Source organism: Grus americana, chromosome 19, assembly GCF_028858705.1.
Source record: "Grus americana isolate bGruAme1 chromosome 19, bGruAme1.mat, whole genome shotgun sequence".
Taxonomy (NCBI): Eukaryota; Metazoa; Chordata; class Aves; order Gruiformes; family Gruidae; genus Grus; species Grus americana.
Window position 1 is genome coordinate 11231645 of NC_072870.1, and position 19259 is coordinate 11250903.

Consider the following 19259-nt stretch of genomic DNA (forward strand, 5'->3'; position numbering starts at 1 on the left):
CCTGTCTTGCAGCGCTGCTGCTGCGGCTGAGCTGAGCCCACAGGTCAGGATGCCACCACCCTCGGCAGAGCCAGGTTGCCCAGCCTGTACTGCTGCACCATCCCTTACTAACGAAGGAGCTTCGTTAGTGGGGAGGGATCTGAGCTGCTGTAAGTGACATCTCTGTTCCTGCTGCCATGAGTTTCTGCTTAATCCTCGTGCGCAATAGAGTGACAACCGCGAAGTCTGGTTTTACTATACTATTAATCCTGAGCTGAGGCCGGGGCAGGCGACGGGGGCTCGGCAGGTTTTAAGGCTAGAGGCAGCTGCTGAGCGATGCTCATCCTGTCTGTCCTGCACAACGGGAGCCCTGGGCTTTCCCACGAGAACTTCTATGCTCCGAACCTCCCGGTATCTTCCTGGTGCAAGCGGGTGCAGAAGCAGCGCTCGCCTCCCCCTTGCGCTGCCCATCCCGGGGACACCCGTGGGCACCTTCAGCCCAGGGCAGGAGGGAGCTGCAAAGGGACGAGGTATAAAACGATGGCCCTGAACCCAAATGGTGACAGCCAGCGGTCCACAGAGCTGGCTGGATCCCAGTAATCCCAGTGTAACCCCATCCCAGTTGCATCCTGCCTCCTTCCCCACAGCCGTCAGCAGCAAGAGGAGGTGGAGGAGCCCCGCTCCTGCCCGGCACAGCCCTGGCTCTTTACACATCAAGGAGTATGGCCTTGACAGAAGAAAGTGCTTCAAATTCCACGGAGGGAGATGCGTTCCTGAATCGTGACAAAAAGCATTTATTTATAAATTCCTCCGAGTGCACTATATAAGGCGCTTCACAGGGATGAACAGGAAAAGGGCCTGGTGGCGAGGAGCAGTTTGCCATCTAAGGCTGTGCTCCTCCTGCCCCGTGGCCGCACGCTGCCCCGCAGGACGTGTTTCCAATCCCAGGCGATTTTAAGTCAAAAATCGCAGACTTTGTGCACATCTGCCATAAGAAATGCAGAGGTCTGGAACCAAAAGCTAGGCTGACAGTGCGGCTGCAGCCTCACACCAGCTCCGCTTCCACGCTGCACCTCTGCAGTAACATCCCCCATAGGAGATTTTTCTTCTTATTGAACCTAAACCCATTTTGCTACAACTTAGCCCATTACTTCTGCTCTGCCTTGCCGTGGACATGGCACACTGACGTTTTTTGTAGCACATGTCCATAGCAGATGACTGTAGAAACGTTGCTTTTGTCTCCTCTCCCTGCAGGAATTCATTCCCTGTCTCCTCCTCTGACGTGTCTCCTGCACCTCTGCTCACCTCGCTCTTCTCCAGACTCCATCGCTCTCCTTTGCCAATAATCAATAAAACCAACAGCAGCAGTAAAGCATCTTCTTTTATTAATTCACCTCCTCGCTCTCCCCGCATGTCCCGGGGGTGTAGGCATGGCAGTGACACCCGTGCACCCCGCAGCTGCTCCACACGAAGGGGGATTTGGCCACTTCATGGTACCAACACAAACCCCCTCCGTCAGGTCCTGCCTGCTGCCGCTGGAGCACGAACATCACGGCCGGGGCGGCTGCGGGTACTCTTCCTTGTCTAGTGACCTCGCAATCACCGATAATCATCCTCCTGGGGCTGACGCATCGACCGAGGGGCTGGTAGCTCCCCTTCTCCTTGCGGAGACGCGCTGCAAAGCGACTGCACAGAAAGGAGGTGGGAGCGGGAGGCACTGCCAGCGGCTCAGCCCCGCGGCCAGCTTCTGCCAGGGCAGAGCCTTGCATGGGGTGGGTGGCAAGCGCTGCCCAGGGGGACGGGTCCGCACATGGCCGGGCATCCCAGTGACCTGCCACCCAGCACCCACGTCGACCCTGGGGCAGGACCCGGCTGGCGGCTCCTCCTGGGTGCTCACACCTCAACACCGAGACCTGGCACCTGCCTTGGGCGAGGGGGAGCCGGATCTGGTCCTTGCTCGTGGCTGCAGTCCCCAGCCGCCAGCTTTCCGGCTCCTGGAGCCAGGTCCCTCACCGGCCACAGCCCCCGAGGCTGCCCAACAAGTTATTTTTTACCAGGAGTCAATTGTTTTGGCAAGTGTTTTGCAAACTGCATTACGGAGGGTTTGCTATCAGTCCTGGGCTGCTTTGATCAATCTTGTTTGTGAAGCAGTTTTCTGCGCCCTGGTTAATGTACGTTATTATCTCCCTGAATCCCTGCTATAGAACCTGAATAAATCCCGTGGAAAAAGAAAATGCCCTATAAAAGGAAATGCTCTATAAAACTCGAGCGGGGAGCTGCCACCGCTGATGCTGAGGGTTTGATCACCATAAACAATCCGTTAACATCAATATCAGACCCCAAGTCCCCCAGTTTATTGTCACAACTTTGGGACGATAAAGCATTTTCACTCCCTGCCATCCTCTTCACTGCAAAGATCCAGTTTGGGCAAATTTCTGTCTCCCACGGGTAACTCTCACATCCCCCCTGGCACTGGGAACCAGGTTCCTGCCCGGGGAGGGATGCTCCTTCCTCGGAAGGACCACGCAGGGCTGGGCCAAACACTTCCCATCAGCATCACCGGGGCTCCGAGACCCCCACACGCAGCCTCTGGCCATGCGATGCCCTGCCTGCCCGTCCCCAAAACCAGTGTGGCCCTTTCGTGGCTCCGGCGTGCACGGAGCTCTCGCTCCTCGTCTCTCCGGGGTCTGTCCCGGAGCAGAGGCAGTTACAGCACAGCACCGTGTCAGGGCAGCCGGGGCTTATCTCCAAGGCAAACCGGCTTAAAAATGTGACAAGCTATAGACGGCTTTTTGTCTAAACATTGCTTTCCACGAGGTAGTGCGTTCCTTGCCATCCCGCAAGCATGATAGAAAAAAACTAGTACTAAACGACTTGTGAGCCTTATTAATATGTATTCAGGTCATCTGCTCTCTGCAAGTTTTTGCAAGTGACTTGCGGTGTGCAGTTCATGTAGAATCCATAAATAAAAATATCTCTCTGGAATCTCGGCGGGGTCTATTAGCATGGGAACATAACAACTGCCTTTGTGCAAGCGGAGGGATGAGGGGTGACGCAGCACAGCCGGGCTGAGCCGGCCAGCCCGCAGCACCCGGCTCCCGGCACCCCAGCCCGGGCTCCCAAACTACGGAGAGCTGGGCACTCCCCTTAATTTGCTCTCTCCCAAAGTGAAAGATGGGTTTAGAGGCAGCATAACCACCAAAGGAAAAGTCACGTCAAAGCCACGTGCTGTGTGACCGTGCCTTGCGGCTTGGCTCCTGCAGCGGGCTTTGCAGGGGTCCAGCCCGCCTGCGAGGCAGAGGGGTTTCAGGGGACAGACCTGGTGTGCTTCAGGGCCAGGTCAAGGATGAGTGATAACCTGATTTCTTCCCTTGGGTTTCTCCATTTTTTCTTTTCCATCCTCCCTCCCGTTATAACATTTGGGCCGGGTGCTCCAGCACGAGCCCTAAACCCAACATGGTTTATCTGCAAGGGGCCCTGCCTGCACGTCAAAGGCTCCCTAAATTTTTAAGGCTGGACGGGCTGTTGTGATCATCTTCTCCACCCTCTTGTGAGCCACAGCACTCCCCAGGGTTGGTTTTTTGTGGTCGAGCGCTGCCCTCGGACAAGCTCAGGGGTGCCGAGGCATGCCAGGTTGCTTTGGGCTGGCTGCAGGGTAGGGGTTTCCTCCCGCACCGCTGCAGCACATCCGCAGCAGCCACGTTTCCTCCGCTCTGCCGTGCTCCTTCCTTCCCTGCTGCGGGTCAGCCACGGGCTGCAGTCCCCAGGGGTGTCCCCGCTCCAGGAACATGCTGGGCATGGGTGAACCAACTGGGAAATCACGTGTGAATCACTTGGTGCTCATGCATGAAATAATTGAGCAGTCATGCACACACTAATTGGGCATTTATATGCAAAATAACTGGGCGCTCATGCATCAACTACTTGGGTGCTCATGTACGCACTAACTGGGGGCTCACGCACAGTAACCAGGCATTCGTGCATGCACTGACTGGGCATTCATGCGCGGACCAATCCTGCGCTCGTGCGTGAACTAATTGTGAATCTGTGTGCAGGTTCACTGCGCGCTCAGGCAGGATCTTTTCAGTTGCTCATGCACCTCCCGGGCACTCATGCGTGAACTGATTAGGTGCTGATGCGTGCACTAATTGGGTGCTCATGCATGAGCTTGATGGGTGCTCAAATGTACATTAACTGGGCACTCGTGCATCCTCCGGTCGGACGCTCAGGCACGAATTCACCGGGCACGCGTGCCCGACCCCACCGGGTGCTCCTGTGGGGACAAGCAGAGCCCGGCGGAGCGGCAGGGCGGCGAAAGCTGCCAGCGTCAAGCAGGGGACGGTGCGGCACCAAAACCACCCGCTGGTTCCCCCGGCACGCGTGAGCGTGAGCATGAGCTGAGCATTTTGTCTCCCAAGCAGCCTTGCTGCCACACGCGAGCCCATCTCACACCTTCCCCCAAGCTCCCCGCGGCGTAGGAAGGAGCTGCTGCCGTTCAGACAACTTAAACTCTGTTCTGGCACAGCATAAATACGAGAAGCTCCACGAGAAGGAGACAAGGTCTCTGCTGTGTAGAATGATTTAGGTCAGTCTCACTTCTGTGGTGATTTATTTAAGTTCTAGCAGTTCCTGGCCCGAGTGAGGAAAAAAATGAGGAAAAAAAAATAGAATCCCCCATATTTACACAATTTTTCTGTAATGTTTATGTTGTGGGAGCTACAGCATCATCTGCCAGCGCCGTTTTAATCCAGGCCTGCAGACATTTCCACTACACGCTCGCATTTCTTGGGGTTGTTCTTCAAGGTGGAGCAACTTGCTAAGCACAAAATCTCAGCCTGAGGAAGCTTTCGAGTAGTCGTTTCTCACCGAAAAGCACGTCCCGTCCCTCGATCACTACCGAGGCTTTACCAGAAACGATCTTGCCTCCCTGCAATCGAAAAAACGGCCGTTGCAAGCGGACTCAGAAGCAAAGCAGCCAGAAAGAACCCACTATGGGTGCAGCTCTGCAAACCCACGCCAGCACCAGCCCCGCAAAGCAGGACCAGCAGCGAGGGGCTCCCAGGATGGGCACTAGCTAGGTAGCTATGTCTATAGATGTATACGTCTATAGGTATATATACCAGGCAGGTATGCACGGGCTCGCTGTGACAGCAGGCTGGCATCAACGCAAGCACCAGCCAAACCCTCCTTCCCTGCCCTCCTCGCCAGCCCGGTCAGCCATCTATTAATGCTCTCGCTGGACGCTACGGAAGGAGCTGCAACAGTCAATCCGATCAATAAATATACATTTTGTACAGCCCTTAAGTCCGTAATATCTCTCTGTATATAAGAGGCCACAAGGGATTTTGTTTTAATTAGAGGACTGCTTAAGGCTGCTCTGCCTTCTGCTTAATCTGCCTTAGAAATGCGGCGGGGGAAAGGCTGTCCTCACGCGGAGCTCTGCTCCCGTCCCAGCCTCTCACCGGCACCCCGAAGGCTCAGCGAGGGCAGGACCAGGGCGACAGAGCGGAGCACAGCCCGTATCCACCTCCCCGGCACCAGCCAGGAAAATAAGCGATGCTCAACCGGAGCGGCTCTGATCCCACCACCCCTTGGACTCGGCTCATCTCCTGCCACAAGCCTGACGGTACGGAAGGTGGCGGAGCCTTCACCGGGCACAAGGGATTTATTTTTAAACAGTCGGCTGAAACCCTGCTTGCATCTCCAGCCTAAGTGCAAGGCGGCTTTTCTGTTGGGATGCAGGGAATATTCCCATTTTCCTGCCAGTGATGTGCTCTCCCTCCTGGCAGCGATGTCCTGCCTAAGAAGGGTCGAGTGTCTGAACATCGCCCACCGCAACAGACCCCCGCTGGGGAGACACCCTTAACCAGCCCAGCGTCCACCCAAAAAGCGCAGAGGTCCAGTGCTGGCTCCGTGTTATGCAGAGGCAGGAAGAAAACTCAGCTTTTGGTATTCTGCTCCTTATGAAATTGCGTGGTGTCCCTCCAGCGCGCAACCCGGGCCCCGGGGAAGCCCCTCACAGCGGGGCAGCCCCCCGGGCAGGCTGGTGCAGGCTGGCCTCGGGGCCGGGGTGCGGGGCATCGCTGCCCCGGGGGTTTCCTCTCGGTTCCTCTCCTGCACGCAGCGAAACGTGCCCAGACTTGATTTATTGGGGCATAACTCAGGCCTGGGGCTGCGAGCGCACCCCGGCCCCTGCCCAGCACCCCCCGGGGTGGGAATTACCGGGCAGGGTCCAGCCACATCCCCGGTGTGAGGGGCGTTAGGTATTCAGGGCGATACGGGGAGGAGGTGTCAGGAATGCATTTTGTGGCAAGGAGAGAGTAGAGGTTTCTAGCGAACAAAATATACATTGCCAAAGTTTGTAAAGTTGGGGGTTTTTTTTAAAGGGAATGTAACAGCTGCTTAGGCCCCACAGCAAGGAAATACCCGTGGGAGGAGAGCAAACCTCTGCGCAGACGACACGCATCCCCAGAAACAGCCTCGGCGGCCTCAGACGGCTCTGCCTCGGTGCCGGGCTCCCCGCGAGCCCGTGGGCCAGCCGCCATCGGACACGTCTGCCTTCGCTGCGGAGCACCAAGAAGCCAGCGGCTTTCCCCGGGCTCCCGCGCCGCTGCCAGAGCTGCACCGGGTCCAAACCCGAGCCCTCGGTGCAAACCACCACCGTGGGTATCCGGAAGGTGCATTTCCAGTTCAGCCCAGTCCCACCAGTGCTCGGGGGGCACTTCAGCCCCGGTCCGGCACAGCGCTCAGCTCGTGTTTAACTCCAAACAGGCAAGCTGTCGGTCAGGGAGCAAAGCTGCCCTCTGCCCAGGAGGATGAGGAGGAATAAAAAAGGGAATAATTAAAAAAAAAAGCCCTAGAGGAAAAAAAATACTCACTGATGTCTTGGATGCTCTCGGAGCAAACAAAAGCACACGGAGGCACTGCTTTATGTTCGCCCCTGGGACCAGCAGCAGACATTTATTGTTCTTTCTTCCTCTGCTGTTAACAGCAAAAAACCCTCACGGGGGATGGCCCCGGGGCCGAGAGCTGCGGCCACACGGGCCGTAATGGAAATCCCATGGACCTCGAAGCAGCGTGTGTGTGCGCACCCCGGCGATGCCTCGCCACCCCTTCGAACAGAAAGCAGAGCCAGCTGCAGCCCCGGCACGCAGGGAGCAAGGACAGTGGTGCCGGGAGAGCCCGGCCCGTGCCTCGTGCGTGGGATCACGTCGGTGGAGAACACCCGTGCCAGGCGGCGGCAGCCCCGGGGGGCCGGCAAAGCCCCCCCCAAAGGCAACGCTGACGTGTGCTGGGCTTGAAACCGGTCTGCCGTGACATGGAGAAGGGAGGGCTGGCGCAGGACGGAGCTCTGCACAGCGTGTCCCACTGGTGTGCTCGGGAAGGGCTTTGCCCCGCTGCGTCCCACCTCCCCTCTGCCTTCCGTCTCAGTTCATGGCCGCGCCGCAGAGGATAAACTCGGCAAACCCAGTTCCCATTGCAAAACACGCACCCTGGCTCTTTAAACGCAAAGCGGTGCACATCTGATGAAAACCTCTGGCATGGAAAGGCAAACGAAGGCAGCAGTGAACTCTCGGTACGCACAACGTTATCCCGAGCGTTGGGTTTACGGGGAACGGATCCCCGTGGAGGAAACGGGACTTTTACTGGTGCTGCGGCTCCCCGCCCTCGCCAGCCCAGCTCTCCCGGACCTCCTCATCCCACGAAGCTCTCGGCTCCTTTGATCCTTTCTTTCTCGTGTGTGGTATTTCACAGAGTATAAAAATGTTAATATGCTTCCCAGGAAACTATCAAAATAATATCTGATGATGCTTGGGTGCTGCCGCTAAATCAGCATGATCTGCTATTCTCATTTACTATCCTCAAGCAACTGCACCCAAAAGGCATTCTTGGAAAAAGAAGAAAAATAGGTTTCTTCTTTGATTTCATATTTTCATTGGGCCATCATGGTAGCAGTAAGTCAGGTCCCATACAAGAAATGAAAACTGTTTCATTTTTGCACAGCAGAGTGAAGGACAGCCGCTGCCGATAGAAGACAGCCAGGGTGTTTTCGCTCCTGATTTCTGACTACATACTTTAACTTGCTAATTTAAAAGCAGTTGATTTTACACCTTTCACCTCCTTTAAGAATGATTTGGCTATGAACTGTAAGGTTTCCTAAACGGGCAATGCCTGGATAATAAAATGCCGTGAAACAGGATTTCCAGTGGGAACAGACACCGGCTTTAGCGGCACCTTGTAGCCGGGGCGCTGGGCTCGGCAAAGTGCTCCGGAACTTGGCGACTGCTCCCACCCCGGGCCCTTTGTAAACGTCTGGTTTATTTTTCCTCGTTTGTTTGCCTTTCATTGAGCTCAGAAGGTAAAAATACACGGCTCGGTGTCACTCCTGCCTTGGTCTGCGTGACTTTTTGTATTCAAGCGGTTATCGCAATCCCTTGCCTTTCTCAAATGTTTACATAAAGTTACGCATGTCAACACGACAGTTCCTAAAACTTTATTTGTAGTTAAAAATATCCCGCTTGAAACACATTTTAATGCATTTCTCACTCATTCTATTTTCTTGTATTAAAAAAATCAGCAAATTGATGCCACGGGGGCCGCATCCCGTTGTCTCTGAAAGCCCCAAGCCGAGGAGGGAGCGGGGACGTCGGCATCGCTGCCAGCGGCTCTCGGACAGAAAGCTAATGGAAGACCTCCCTTTAAAAACCACTGAGGCCTAGCAAATTGGGGTTATTTTTGGAGAACAAAAAGCTTCAGCTCTACCCGCGCTCCTGCGGCATGGCCACCACGATGGCTCAGCGCGGAGCTCTGGCTGCCCGCGGCAGGGGCACGGCACCGTGGTTTCCCGGTGGGGCGGGCGGCAAGTGCCGCGCACCCAACAGCGGCTGTGGACGGCTCCAACGGACACGCACAAAACGCTGCCCGTTTCCCGGCTGCCGTGGGGCTCTTGCTCGGCGCTACCTCCCCGGTGTTTTGTCACTGCCGTTTCAGTTCCCTCTATCGGGATGGCATCGTTCGCTCCGAGTCAGAGCACGGGTGGCGGGAAAGGAGGTGCTGAGCAGGGCCGGCGAGCTCCCGGTGCTGGTGCCGTGCCACCGGCGTGCGCTATGGCAGCGGCTCCTCGGCAGATCTCGGTGCAGAGAGCTCAGCTGGCCGCATGTCGCACGCCTGGGGCGTGCAAAGGCGTCAAGGGGAAAGGAGGGAACTTGGGAAACAGAAAAGAAACGGAGTGAAGCAGCAGCTGCAGGGAAACCCTCGCCGGCCGGTCTCCACCTGACCACCGGGATCTTTCTGAAATGAGCGACCCAAACGGATGCGCTCCCTTTCGCAGATTTATTCCTTAGCAGGTTTATTTTCATGAAGTTTGCATTCTTTTTCCTCCACCACGCCAGGCTTTAGAGCATCCCAGCAGGCGGGGAGAGGGAATAACCCGGCTGCTGCAGTAGTCAGCGCGAGCGGGAGCGGGGAGCGGGCAGGAGCCCGCAGAGCCCTGCACCGACAGAAATGTTCCCGGGGCAGGAATCAGTTCATCCAGGTTTGGGGGCTCGTTTACACTTTTCGGTCTGTGCAATTGCTACCTCGTCCCCTCCCCAGCCCCACACGTGGTGAGCTGCCACACGGGAATCAAAGGTGAAAATCAGAGTAACGTGAAAACAAGACAGCAGAAATCACGTCAAAACCCGATTTTAACTTATTTTTTTAAATTAACCTTTAATTGCTACTAGCAAGACAAATAACCACGATTTACCTAGATTCTGCTCCCTCCAGCCAGCCCGGCGAGTTGCTGGAGACCAGCGTGGGGTGACGCGGTGGCTCGTGGTCCTGCGGCCGCGGCGTACCACAAACACCTCACCAACCGCGCCGGGGACCTCGTGGTCACGGCCCTGCCGAGCTCTAACACTCCAGTTGTTCTGATGAAGGAAAAAGAGCAAGGTTTCAGAATTTCTAAAAATGAACATTTTCACGCCGCCTTCCAGCACGGTTTGAATTCAGGTGGTGTTATCCACGGAAATGGCCGGTCGACGCAGCCCGCTCTTCTGGGCGGCTTTTCTTCTTCACGTCTCTACCTGCGTGTGGCCTTGCAGGAAAAACTCACGCTGTCAAAGTGGGTTGCGGCTTTCGTTTGCATCAAGACACGCTACAGCGTGTGCAGAGGAAATCTTTTTGTTTACATATTAATCTACACGAACAAAATGAACTCTGCCACCATCGCTTTTATGGAGTATTTTCAAACTTACACACACTTTCCTTATCTTATCAATGTACTCAGAGTTTCTCTGAAAAAAATCGCAGATTGTATTTTTGCATCTTTTTTCTACATGCAAATTAATAATTTTGACAACAGTGAGGCACTATTTAAAATCGAAGGCCCCCAAACCACCAGCTTTATATTTCAAGCTCCAAAGAGGCTATCTGTGCAGTCTCGTGTTACTGTTGAAACGCCAAAAGAAACCACTCAAGCAGCATGTTCAGAATGACCGTTACAGGAGGGAAACAGCAAATTTGGACAACTCAAAGCTTAGTTCTCCAAAAAACCGCTACAACTTAAGGCGCTGTTTTAAGAACAATCCTTTTCTTCCAAACAACCTGAGCTTTGGTAAACTTATTTTGCAACAAAGTAAGATTAGCCAAGACTAATCCCAGCTGGATCGTACTGTACTGAGGGTTGGGAAAAACAGGTTCTCGCTCACAGAGCCGGTGAGCCCGTTCGAAAGCGTTTTAGTATCTCTGCATAAAAAGACCCACTCGCAGCATCGGGGTGGTTATTCGGAAAGGGCAAGAGCCATTTTTGCGCCGCAGGAAGAGGAAGGCAGGCTGTGAAAATGCCAGGAAGGGCCAACCCACAGTTGCTGGGTTTGCGTCTGTACGTGAGGAGGCACAACGCAGACTGAGGAGCAGCAAAGCGTCCTCCAGCGCGTCCCCACGGGGTACGTCCAGCACACTCAGACTCTTCCCGTACTGGGCCGCGCAGTTAACATTGGCCTTATTCAGCAATATTCTGAGCCGGAAAGCCCTGGGTTTCATTACTGTCAACGAAACCTTGTCATTTTGCAGTAGTTGGCTTTCTTTTTTTAAGCAAGATTATTTGCCGTTTCCTTCCCAGTAATTTATTTTCTACATAATTAATGTTTAATGATTCTGCACATATACATTTTGCCAGAAAGCCAAAAGCGACTCTGACAAAGCAAATAAATGTTCTGCAGCTTATCCGACTGTTTTAAGCTCTCCGCTGATAACACAGAGCTAAAAAAGGTAATGAGGAAGAAAACATTCAATACTTCTATAAAGAGACACTTCATTAAGGTAATTAAGGCAATCATTTAAAGCAGTTATGAGGATTATTAACACACAAAAGAAATTATGCAATAGCGTTTTCACAAACCAGGCAGACCTACCATTATTTTATGATGCCTTTAAGAATAACTTTCGGCAGTTTAATAAGGTTTTGAAAGTGAAGACTCAGTTGTTGGCAAAGGGTGGAGCCTTCCCTGCGCCTGGGAAGAGCGTATTCGGGGTCTTTGAGATTTGGGGTTTTGCAAGGAGGGGGGGTTGTTCTTTTCTTATTTCTTTTTAATATGGGAAAGAACCGAATGAGCTTGTCAAATTGTGTTGATTCAGAAAAACGTGATTTACCCAAAAGCAGCCCCTGAAGTCCCGTAGATCGACGCTGGAGCCGCAGGGACACCAGGGTCACCGTCTCACCAGTTTGTATTCCGCTACAAACAGAACTGTGAAACCGTAACACTCTTTTAGAGACGCAGAAAATCCCTAGAGAATTGGTAGCTTATAGTTTGCAACCCCCACTTCTGAAGATGGGCTTTCTCGTATCATCTTTCAGTGATTAATAGCAGTCTTTATTTAAACCACTAGCAATGGTACAGGTATTACCAATGTTAAAAATCACTAGAGCAGAGCACGTTACTGTCCTTTAACCTACACGAGAGAAAAATGAAAGGCATTTATAACAGTCAAACAAGTTATGACCTTACAGTGAAAATATTTTTCTAACTCTAAGTCATCAGGAGTGCTGTTTTTCTAGAGGAATATGCATTTTTAATTAACACATGAAAAATGAAGTATGCACGACAGACTGTACTAAAGAGGCATGACACATTTCTCACAATCCCTTAATTAACTTAGGAGCCTAAAGGGTTTTTCTACACACTCAGACACTTCAACCCCATCACGGTGGTTACAGCGACTCAACGTTTCCGGCACCACGTGGACTCGCTTGTGCCGATACAAAAGATACCCAGGGATAAATGAGAGACATTCAGATTGCCAACGTACAACTATTTCTAACGTTTTCAGGAGTAGCCCTCCTGCATCCGTTACCTCTTGTGGATCGTACAAAAAAATTTCCTGTTTCAAAAGCAATTTGTGACCTGACCCCCGAGCAGTGAACGAGTCGGGACCCAGCAGGGAAGAGCTGCTCTGCACCCAGGGTTTGGGGCACACCAAAGCGGTTTGTCTATTTAAAGCTACCTCTATTGTCTTCGCACATCTTTTAGGGCTTTGGGACAAACAACACTACTACACTGGTGTTTTAAAGTGACTTTATGTAAATTACAACTATGTTACGTTCATGAGATTTTATGTTATTTTCTTGCTTCTTCCCCAGGAAATCCTTTTCTGCCCCCTTTTGTACACATTTCTCGTGTAACTACATTAAACCTCTGAAGACACACCATAGAGCCCTCAGGAGATGGTGTTTTCATAAACGTGTCCACTTGAGACGCAGCTTTGCCTCAAATGCCTTTTTTGTTCCTCCACTTCTATTAATGTACATAGGCACAAAACAAAGTCAAGTACGTTCTTAAGGTTGTTCTGTCCAAAGTCATTGTGCTGTCTGCAAAGTAGATTTGAATGTCCTTCCAGAGCAGACCACGAGATTAGTCTGATGCAAGAGCCCCCAAGAACCACGGTATTGTGTTCAGAAACGGGAAAGCACAGTGTTAAGGGGGGAAAAAAAACCCCACCAAAACCAACAAAACCCAACAGCCCTAGAATTTAACTCAAATGCTCTGCTGAAGGGGATACCTAAGCAGGAAGGCAGAGCAGCGGACGCAGGCCTGGGATTCAGCTCCCTGTGCCCTCAGGGCAGCCATTTTACCTCAGAGCGGCCCAACCGGTCCCAGCTCGCCTCTGTCCTACCCTCGGCCCTCCCGCCCGCCATGGGGAGCGGGCAGAACCCTTTTCCCCACGCCCCCCCCCCGCGCACGCCACAACGTGACAGAGCCGTGACTGCGACCGCAGCCCTCCTGCCCGCAGCGGAGAGCGGCCCACGTCCCGCCGGCACCGCCGCCGCCATTCCCCCACCCGCCTCCCGCAGCCGCTGCGCACGGCACAACCGCGCGCTCCTCCCCAGTGCATTGTGGGACACGCCCCCCGCCTTGGCGCCAAGCGCCCCCGCCGCCGCGGTGCACTGTGGGATACACCCTCCCCTGCCCCGGCCGGGTCTTCTTGGCGCGGGCGCCGCACCGGACGTGACGCTATACGGCCCTCCGCTGTAAAAACCGCGGCGGGGGATTGCGTTCTTCACCCACCGCGGGCAGCGGGGGCTTTCCGAGCGAGAACCGGGCTCGCTGTGCTCTCGCGCTTAGGAGCTGCACCGCCAGCCACGGCTTCGGCCTCTTGTGTGGAGCTGCCAAGAGGCAATAAAAGAGGAACTACTTTCTTCTGCAGTCGCGCATGCGCAGGACGGAGGAGTGAGGACGCGGCGGAAGACGCGTGCGCTGCCTCGTTGGCTGACGGCGCGGGTGGTGCTGCGTCTCGGGGTGAAATCGCTGCGCGCAGTAGAACCGCGAGGGGAGCTGCGGTCGCCATTTTGAAGCGGTTGTTGGGGGAGGCGGCGTGTCCGCTCCCGTCTGCCCGGCTCGGCCCCGTGCCCGCTCGCCCGCCCGCTCTCCGCGCTCCGGCCCTCCACCGCCGCAGCCATTGCTGACCTTGCCATGTCCGGAGGGGGCGTGATCCGCGGCCCAGCCGGCAACAACGACTGCCGCATCTACGTGGGGAACCTGCCCCCCGACATCCGCACCAAGGACATCGAGGACGTCTTCTACAAGTACGGGGCCATCCGCGACATCGACCTCAAGAACCGCCGCGGGGGCCCGCCCTTCGCCTTCGTGGAGTTTGAGGACCCCAGGTGAGACCCCCACCACCCCCGGGTGCTCCCATGGGGGGGGGGGGCTTGGGCCCTGCCGCGGTCGGTGTCGTGTTCGTGTCCCGCGTCCCGTGTCCCCCCCCTTCCCCAGCCCCGGGCCTGAGGCGGGGGCAGCCGCCTGCGACCTGCCTCTCCCCGCCCGTCCGGCGTCGGCCTCCTCCCGCTGCGCCGGGCCTCGGGCCGCGCTAACGGCCCCCCGCGCTGTCGTGGGTGGCGGCCCCGCTGCCGGGGGCCCGGGGAGGGGGGCGGCGGGCGGGCGGCGCGGGGTGGGGCCGGCGGGAAGCGGGAACAAAGGCGGGGGGGCGGCGCGTGGGCAGGGCGCGGCGCGGGGGGGCGGGCGGCCGCACTCACCGCCCCGTCCCGTCCCGCAGGGACGCGGAGGACGCCGTCTACGGGCGGGACGGCTACGATTACGATGGGTATCGCCTCCGCGTGGAGTTCCCTCGGAGCGGCCGGGGCACCGGCAGAGGCGGCGGCGGTGGCGGAGGGGGCGGAGCCCCCCGGGGCAGGTACGGCCCCCCGTCCCGGCGCTCGGAGTACAGAGTGATCGTCTCGGGTGAGTCATTCCTCTCTCTTAGCCCAAGTGCTTCCCCTGGGGTCCTCTAGGCAAGCTTCCCAGCCAGGGGGGCTGCGGGTCCACGTTGTTTCTTAAAAAGCATCGCCTCGCGTAGGCTGGGAGGTGCGCTGCCTGTGCCGTGCTACCGGCTCCTCGAGGCAGCCCGTCTACCTGCTAAATAGTCTCTTTTGTTTGCTGCAACCTGACTTTAACTATGAGAGGTGAGAATATAATCCGATGCTAAAGTAATTTCTTGGGTTTTATATAGGGCTGCCTCCAAGTGGAAGTTGGCAGGATTTAAAGGATCACATGCGTGAAGCAGGTGATGTATGTTATGCTGATGTTTTCCGAGATGGCACTGGTGTCGTGGAGTTTGTACGGAAGGAAGATATGACCTACGCTGTGCGAAAACTGGATAACACTAAATTTAGATCTCACGAGGTAGGTTTCATACTTACTTTCTTTGGCCAGAATTGGATACAAGGGGCTTAACAGTAGGATTTGAAGGTAAGGAACGTGTGGTGTTCGTTGTTTATATCAAAGCAGCTGAATAAGTCTGCGGTCAGTTTGTCAGGAAATAGACTTTAAAGCTTAGATGTCTATTTCCGTGATGTAGTAAACAATATCTTCAGTCTGTCAGCATGCCTAAAAAGATGGCCCTGAAGCCTAGACTTTTCAATCGAAAGTTCTGTCTATTCAATAGGGAGAAACTGCCTACATCCGTGTTAAAGTTGATGGCCCAAGAAGTCCAAGCTATGGAAGATCTCGGTCACGCAGCCGTAGTCGTAGCAGAAGCCGTAGTCGAAGCAACAGCAGAAGCCGCAGTTATTCCCCAAGAAGAAGCAGAGGATCTCCACGCTACTCTCCCCGCCACAGCAGATCCCGATCTCGTACATAAATGATCACTAGCTCTGATCTTTTTGTAGAACCCCATGTTGTACACAGTTTTCCTTTACTTAGTACAGTCTTTCATTTTTTTTTAATTCAAACTGTTTTATTCAAATTGGCTGAAGTGTTGAATTGCATTCTTGTGTAAAATCCCTAGTGAGTATTTGCTCCTTAACATCAACATTCCCCTCATGTCTTTGGTAAATTGTATTTTAATTGATGTCAGTCAGGCTTGTTCCAATTTAGTTCTAGTTAAATACCAACATTCTTCAAACCGTGGTATTGCTGTGTAAATGTCTCAGTGTTCAGCTATGGTTTATACGAGCTGGGGATGTTGGGATGTTTGTGGCTAACTTGTCTCTTCTGGGGGATCTTATATTTTATCTTGCCTTTTCGTGTGTCTTTCTGTAGACATATCTGAAGAGATGGATTAAGAATGCTTTGGATTAAAGGATTGTGGAGCACATGTCAATCATTTTAGGATTGTCAAAAGGAGGATTGAGGAGGATCAGATCAATAATGGAGGCAATGGTATGACTCCAAGTGCTATTGTCACAGATGAACTTGGCAGTATTGACCTTATACTGAGAGACAGGTTAATTGAGTACGTGCACCTACGTGTCACTTCAGGCATGTTCTAGTTACTGCAGACTACAATTGCTCTTCTCTTTAAAACTTTTTTGTGGGGCAATTGTGGCTAAACACTTGCTTTTGTAATTCTCTATTCCATTCTAGTTTTTTAAAGGAATAAACTGGGACGGGGGTGGGAGTATTGGTTTCCTTTGTCATGCAGCATTTGGTTACAAGTGTTAATGTTATGTAGTATTCATACACTTGCAGTAGATCAAGGGTATCTTCAAATCAGAGTATAATATCAATACTGCTAAAATCTGCATGTCCTCTGTGTGACTGATACAGCGTTGCTATTTCATTTTTTTTAAGTATCAGAATGAAAGCAAAAATAGAGAACCTAGGTGGGAATAATTTCTTAAAGTCTCAGCCCTGCCCCCTCAGACTAATTCGCAATTGACTCACCGATCTGTTTGAAAACTCCGGTTAGTTAATTTTGTTACCTTCCAGCTGGGAGTGCTAGCTATAGCTTAGACATACAGTAGGTGGATAGCTTTAGCAGTAAGCTTTTCCAGTTTCATAAACATTTTTTGCAACCACAAAACCTGTAGCACACCACCGTACGAGCAATGAGTATGTTGGCATTTTCAGTTGACATATTGTAAATATTACAATGTTTCCTCCAAATAGTAATTAACATTTCTAAAAATTATCTGAGCATCACCATTCAAAAGTTTGTTTTGGGGAATTGATAGTTATTAATGTACATCTCTATTAATTGATGGCAAACATAACTGATCATTCCCCAGAATCCTATTTTTTCATTACAGTATCTAACTTTTTGCCTCCTCTTTTTTGGTTTTGCTGGTTATAAAGGTTTGGATTGGAGAGGGCTCACTGGATCCCAATCCTTGGAGCTGGATCATTGGATTCAAATCATTATGTGGATAGGATAGGGAGGCTGAATTACAAGGATTCATGGAGCGGGATCAAATTACCAGGAACATAGGAGTGGATTCCTGCCCCAACCAAACCGCATTCGTGTGGATTTTTTTATTCAACTCAATTGGCTATTCCAAAGATATTTTTTTTCCTATTTTTGACGATGGGAGCCCTTAAGATGCACGATGGAGTTTTTCATTTTTTTGGTAAAAGGAGCAAAGCGAGGACCTGGAGAGGTACGCTGGAGCAATCTCCTTGGAAGGATTCAGCACGAGTAGATGGTAAACGTTAAAGGGGAAAAAGGGGGGTTTGTTTAAAAAAAAAAGTAAATCAATAAGTCATTTCTCTAAATTTAAAGACAAAAATTGGAGTTAAAGATTAAGTAGGTCTTCAATTGGCTATTGCCTTTTTTCTTTGACAAATAAAATTTTTAAAAAAACATGCATGGTTGTCATCATTTGTTGCTAAGAGTCTTAGTCTTTGCTTGCCACTGTAGCATTGTAAAGCGCAAGTTTTCGGACAAAAGGCTTTTGTGTTCAACAGAGACGTAGTGTTTTGCAGGAAGCGTTGATGTTTGAGCTTCTCCTAAATAAAAGATCAGTTCCCTGGGAAATGGGTGGAATTTATTATATGAGTAGGTGAAAAGGGGAAAAGAAAGAATTCTCACTGCTTAACAGAGGATGCTTTAATATTAATATTGTTGCTAACGATACTGTTCTAAAGAGACCACAAAGGGAAAATGTGAGATTAATCGGGCTCGGCACTCGGCCCGCAGCGCTCCAGAAAACAAACTGGGGTAGAACCAGCATGGATAAACCTTCCCGGTGCCCCCCGTCTGGAGGGTTGGCGTGCAGGAGTGACGGTGGGGTCACGGAGGAGCCGGGTTACTCGTGGCAGGTCGCTGCATGCAATCGCTGAGCCGTCGCTGCCGGCGTCGGGTAATGGCACCGCTGCGGCCAGGCTGGAAGTGCGGCACCTTCCCTGGGGGAATATTCTCGTGGCTTAATGGGAGTATGTGAATATTCCTTTGCTTGTCTGATGAAATGACATTGCTTACGTTGGAATATGTTTGATTTCCAGTGAATTAAAGAGCGAAGTGTCAGCGCGGAGCAGAAAGGCGTTTCTTTCTGTGCGATGTAATGGCCAGTTTGTGGGCCTGGCCTAGGAGCGCAGGGGTGCTCGTGTAAGTACGGCACGGTTCGCTGTCAGGGATGGCTGGCTGCAGGTTGCCTCTGTGGCAGGGAGATGTTGTGTCCCGTGTGGAGTGGGGCAGGAGGGTTGATTCATTGTGAGCTGGGATTTGTGTGTGGGGCAGGATTAGCAGCTCTGGGTTTTAAGCGTGGCACGTGTGATACCACGAAAGGTGCTGTGTGTGCTGACGGACAGTAGTTTGTTACAGAATGCTGTTTCCCTGTGGAAATGCTGTATTGCCAAAGATGCGTATGTAAGATGTACTTTTTCCCCCCCCCCCCGAAATGATGAAATCCTGATAGTAAAGCACAGTATTGGGGAGGAGAAGGTAAAAGCTGTGTCGGGGACAGAACAGAGTTACCTTGGGTGCCTGAGTGGCTGCGGGGCCGTGCGGATGGGAAGAAAAAGGAGCTGTGGAGGTGAGTGGGGGGCGTGTGAAGGTGGAGTGGCTCTTGCCAGGGAAGTTTGTTAGCCGGGGTGGGAAGCGCACATAGGTGTGTGCTGTTGAGGAAAGGGCAAGTTTGGCCCAAAAAACCCCAGGCAGTTCTGGGCGTTGATCAGTTCTGTGAGCGGTGTTCAAGGAAGGGTGAAATGGGAGCAGGTTTAAAGCCAAGGTTATGGGTGTGCTCAGGGAGGCAAAACCTTTCACAAAAGGAAACGTGCGGAGTGCGGTTGAAGTGGTGCTCGGGGAGGATTGCTTTCTGACCGCCAAGGGCATGGGGAGGAAGTAAACTTGGGGGGGGGGGGGAGAGCAGAGGGGTTACATCCCCTCTTCCAATACGAGAGCCTGGGTTCTGACCTGGGCAGAGCCAGTGCTTCTGAGCAAGTTCATAAGGAGCTAACTGACCTGCTGGAGCACTCGGTTAAGGGGTGGCTCAGGGTACGGAAGTGTCTGTACAAGCTGTAAGGTCAGGGGTGCAGGACGGCTTTAAACGTGCCAAGCGCGGTCGTGACACTGGAGAGCGGGTG

At 52.9% G+C, this 19259-nt stretch overlaps 1 protein-coding gene across 1 annotated transcript; it reads left to right on the top strand.

Moving 5' to 3' along the window:
• The first annotated feature begins 13516 nt into the window (after positions 1-13516).
• SRSF1 (serine and arginine rich splicing factor 1) lies at positions 13517-16761 on the top strand. The gene is made up of 5 exons (XM_054847392.1): positions 13517-14125; positions 14515-14699; positions 14968-15140; positions 15403-15589; positions 15999-16761. Exons 1-5 carry the CDS (start codon positions 13932-13934, stop codon positions 16019-16021), a joined length of 762 nt encoding a protein of 253 aa, XP_054703367.1. The 5' UTR covers positions 13517-13931; the 3' UTR covers positions 16022-16761.
• Positions 16762-19259: the final 2498 nt, after the last annotated feature.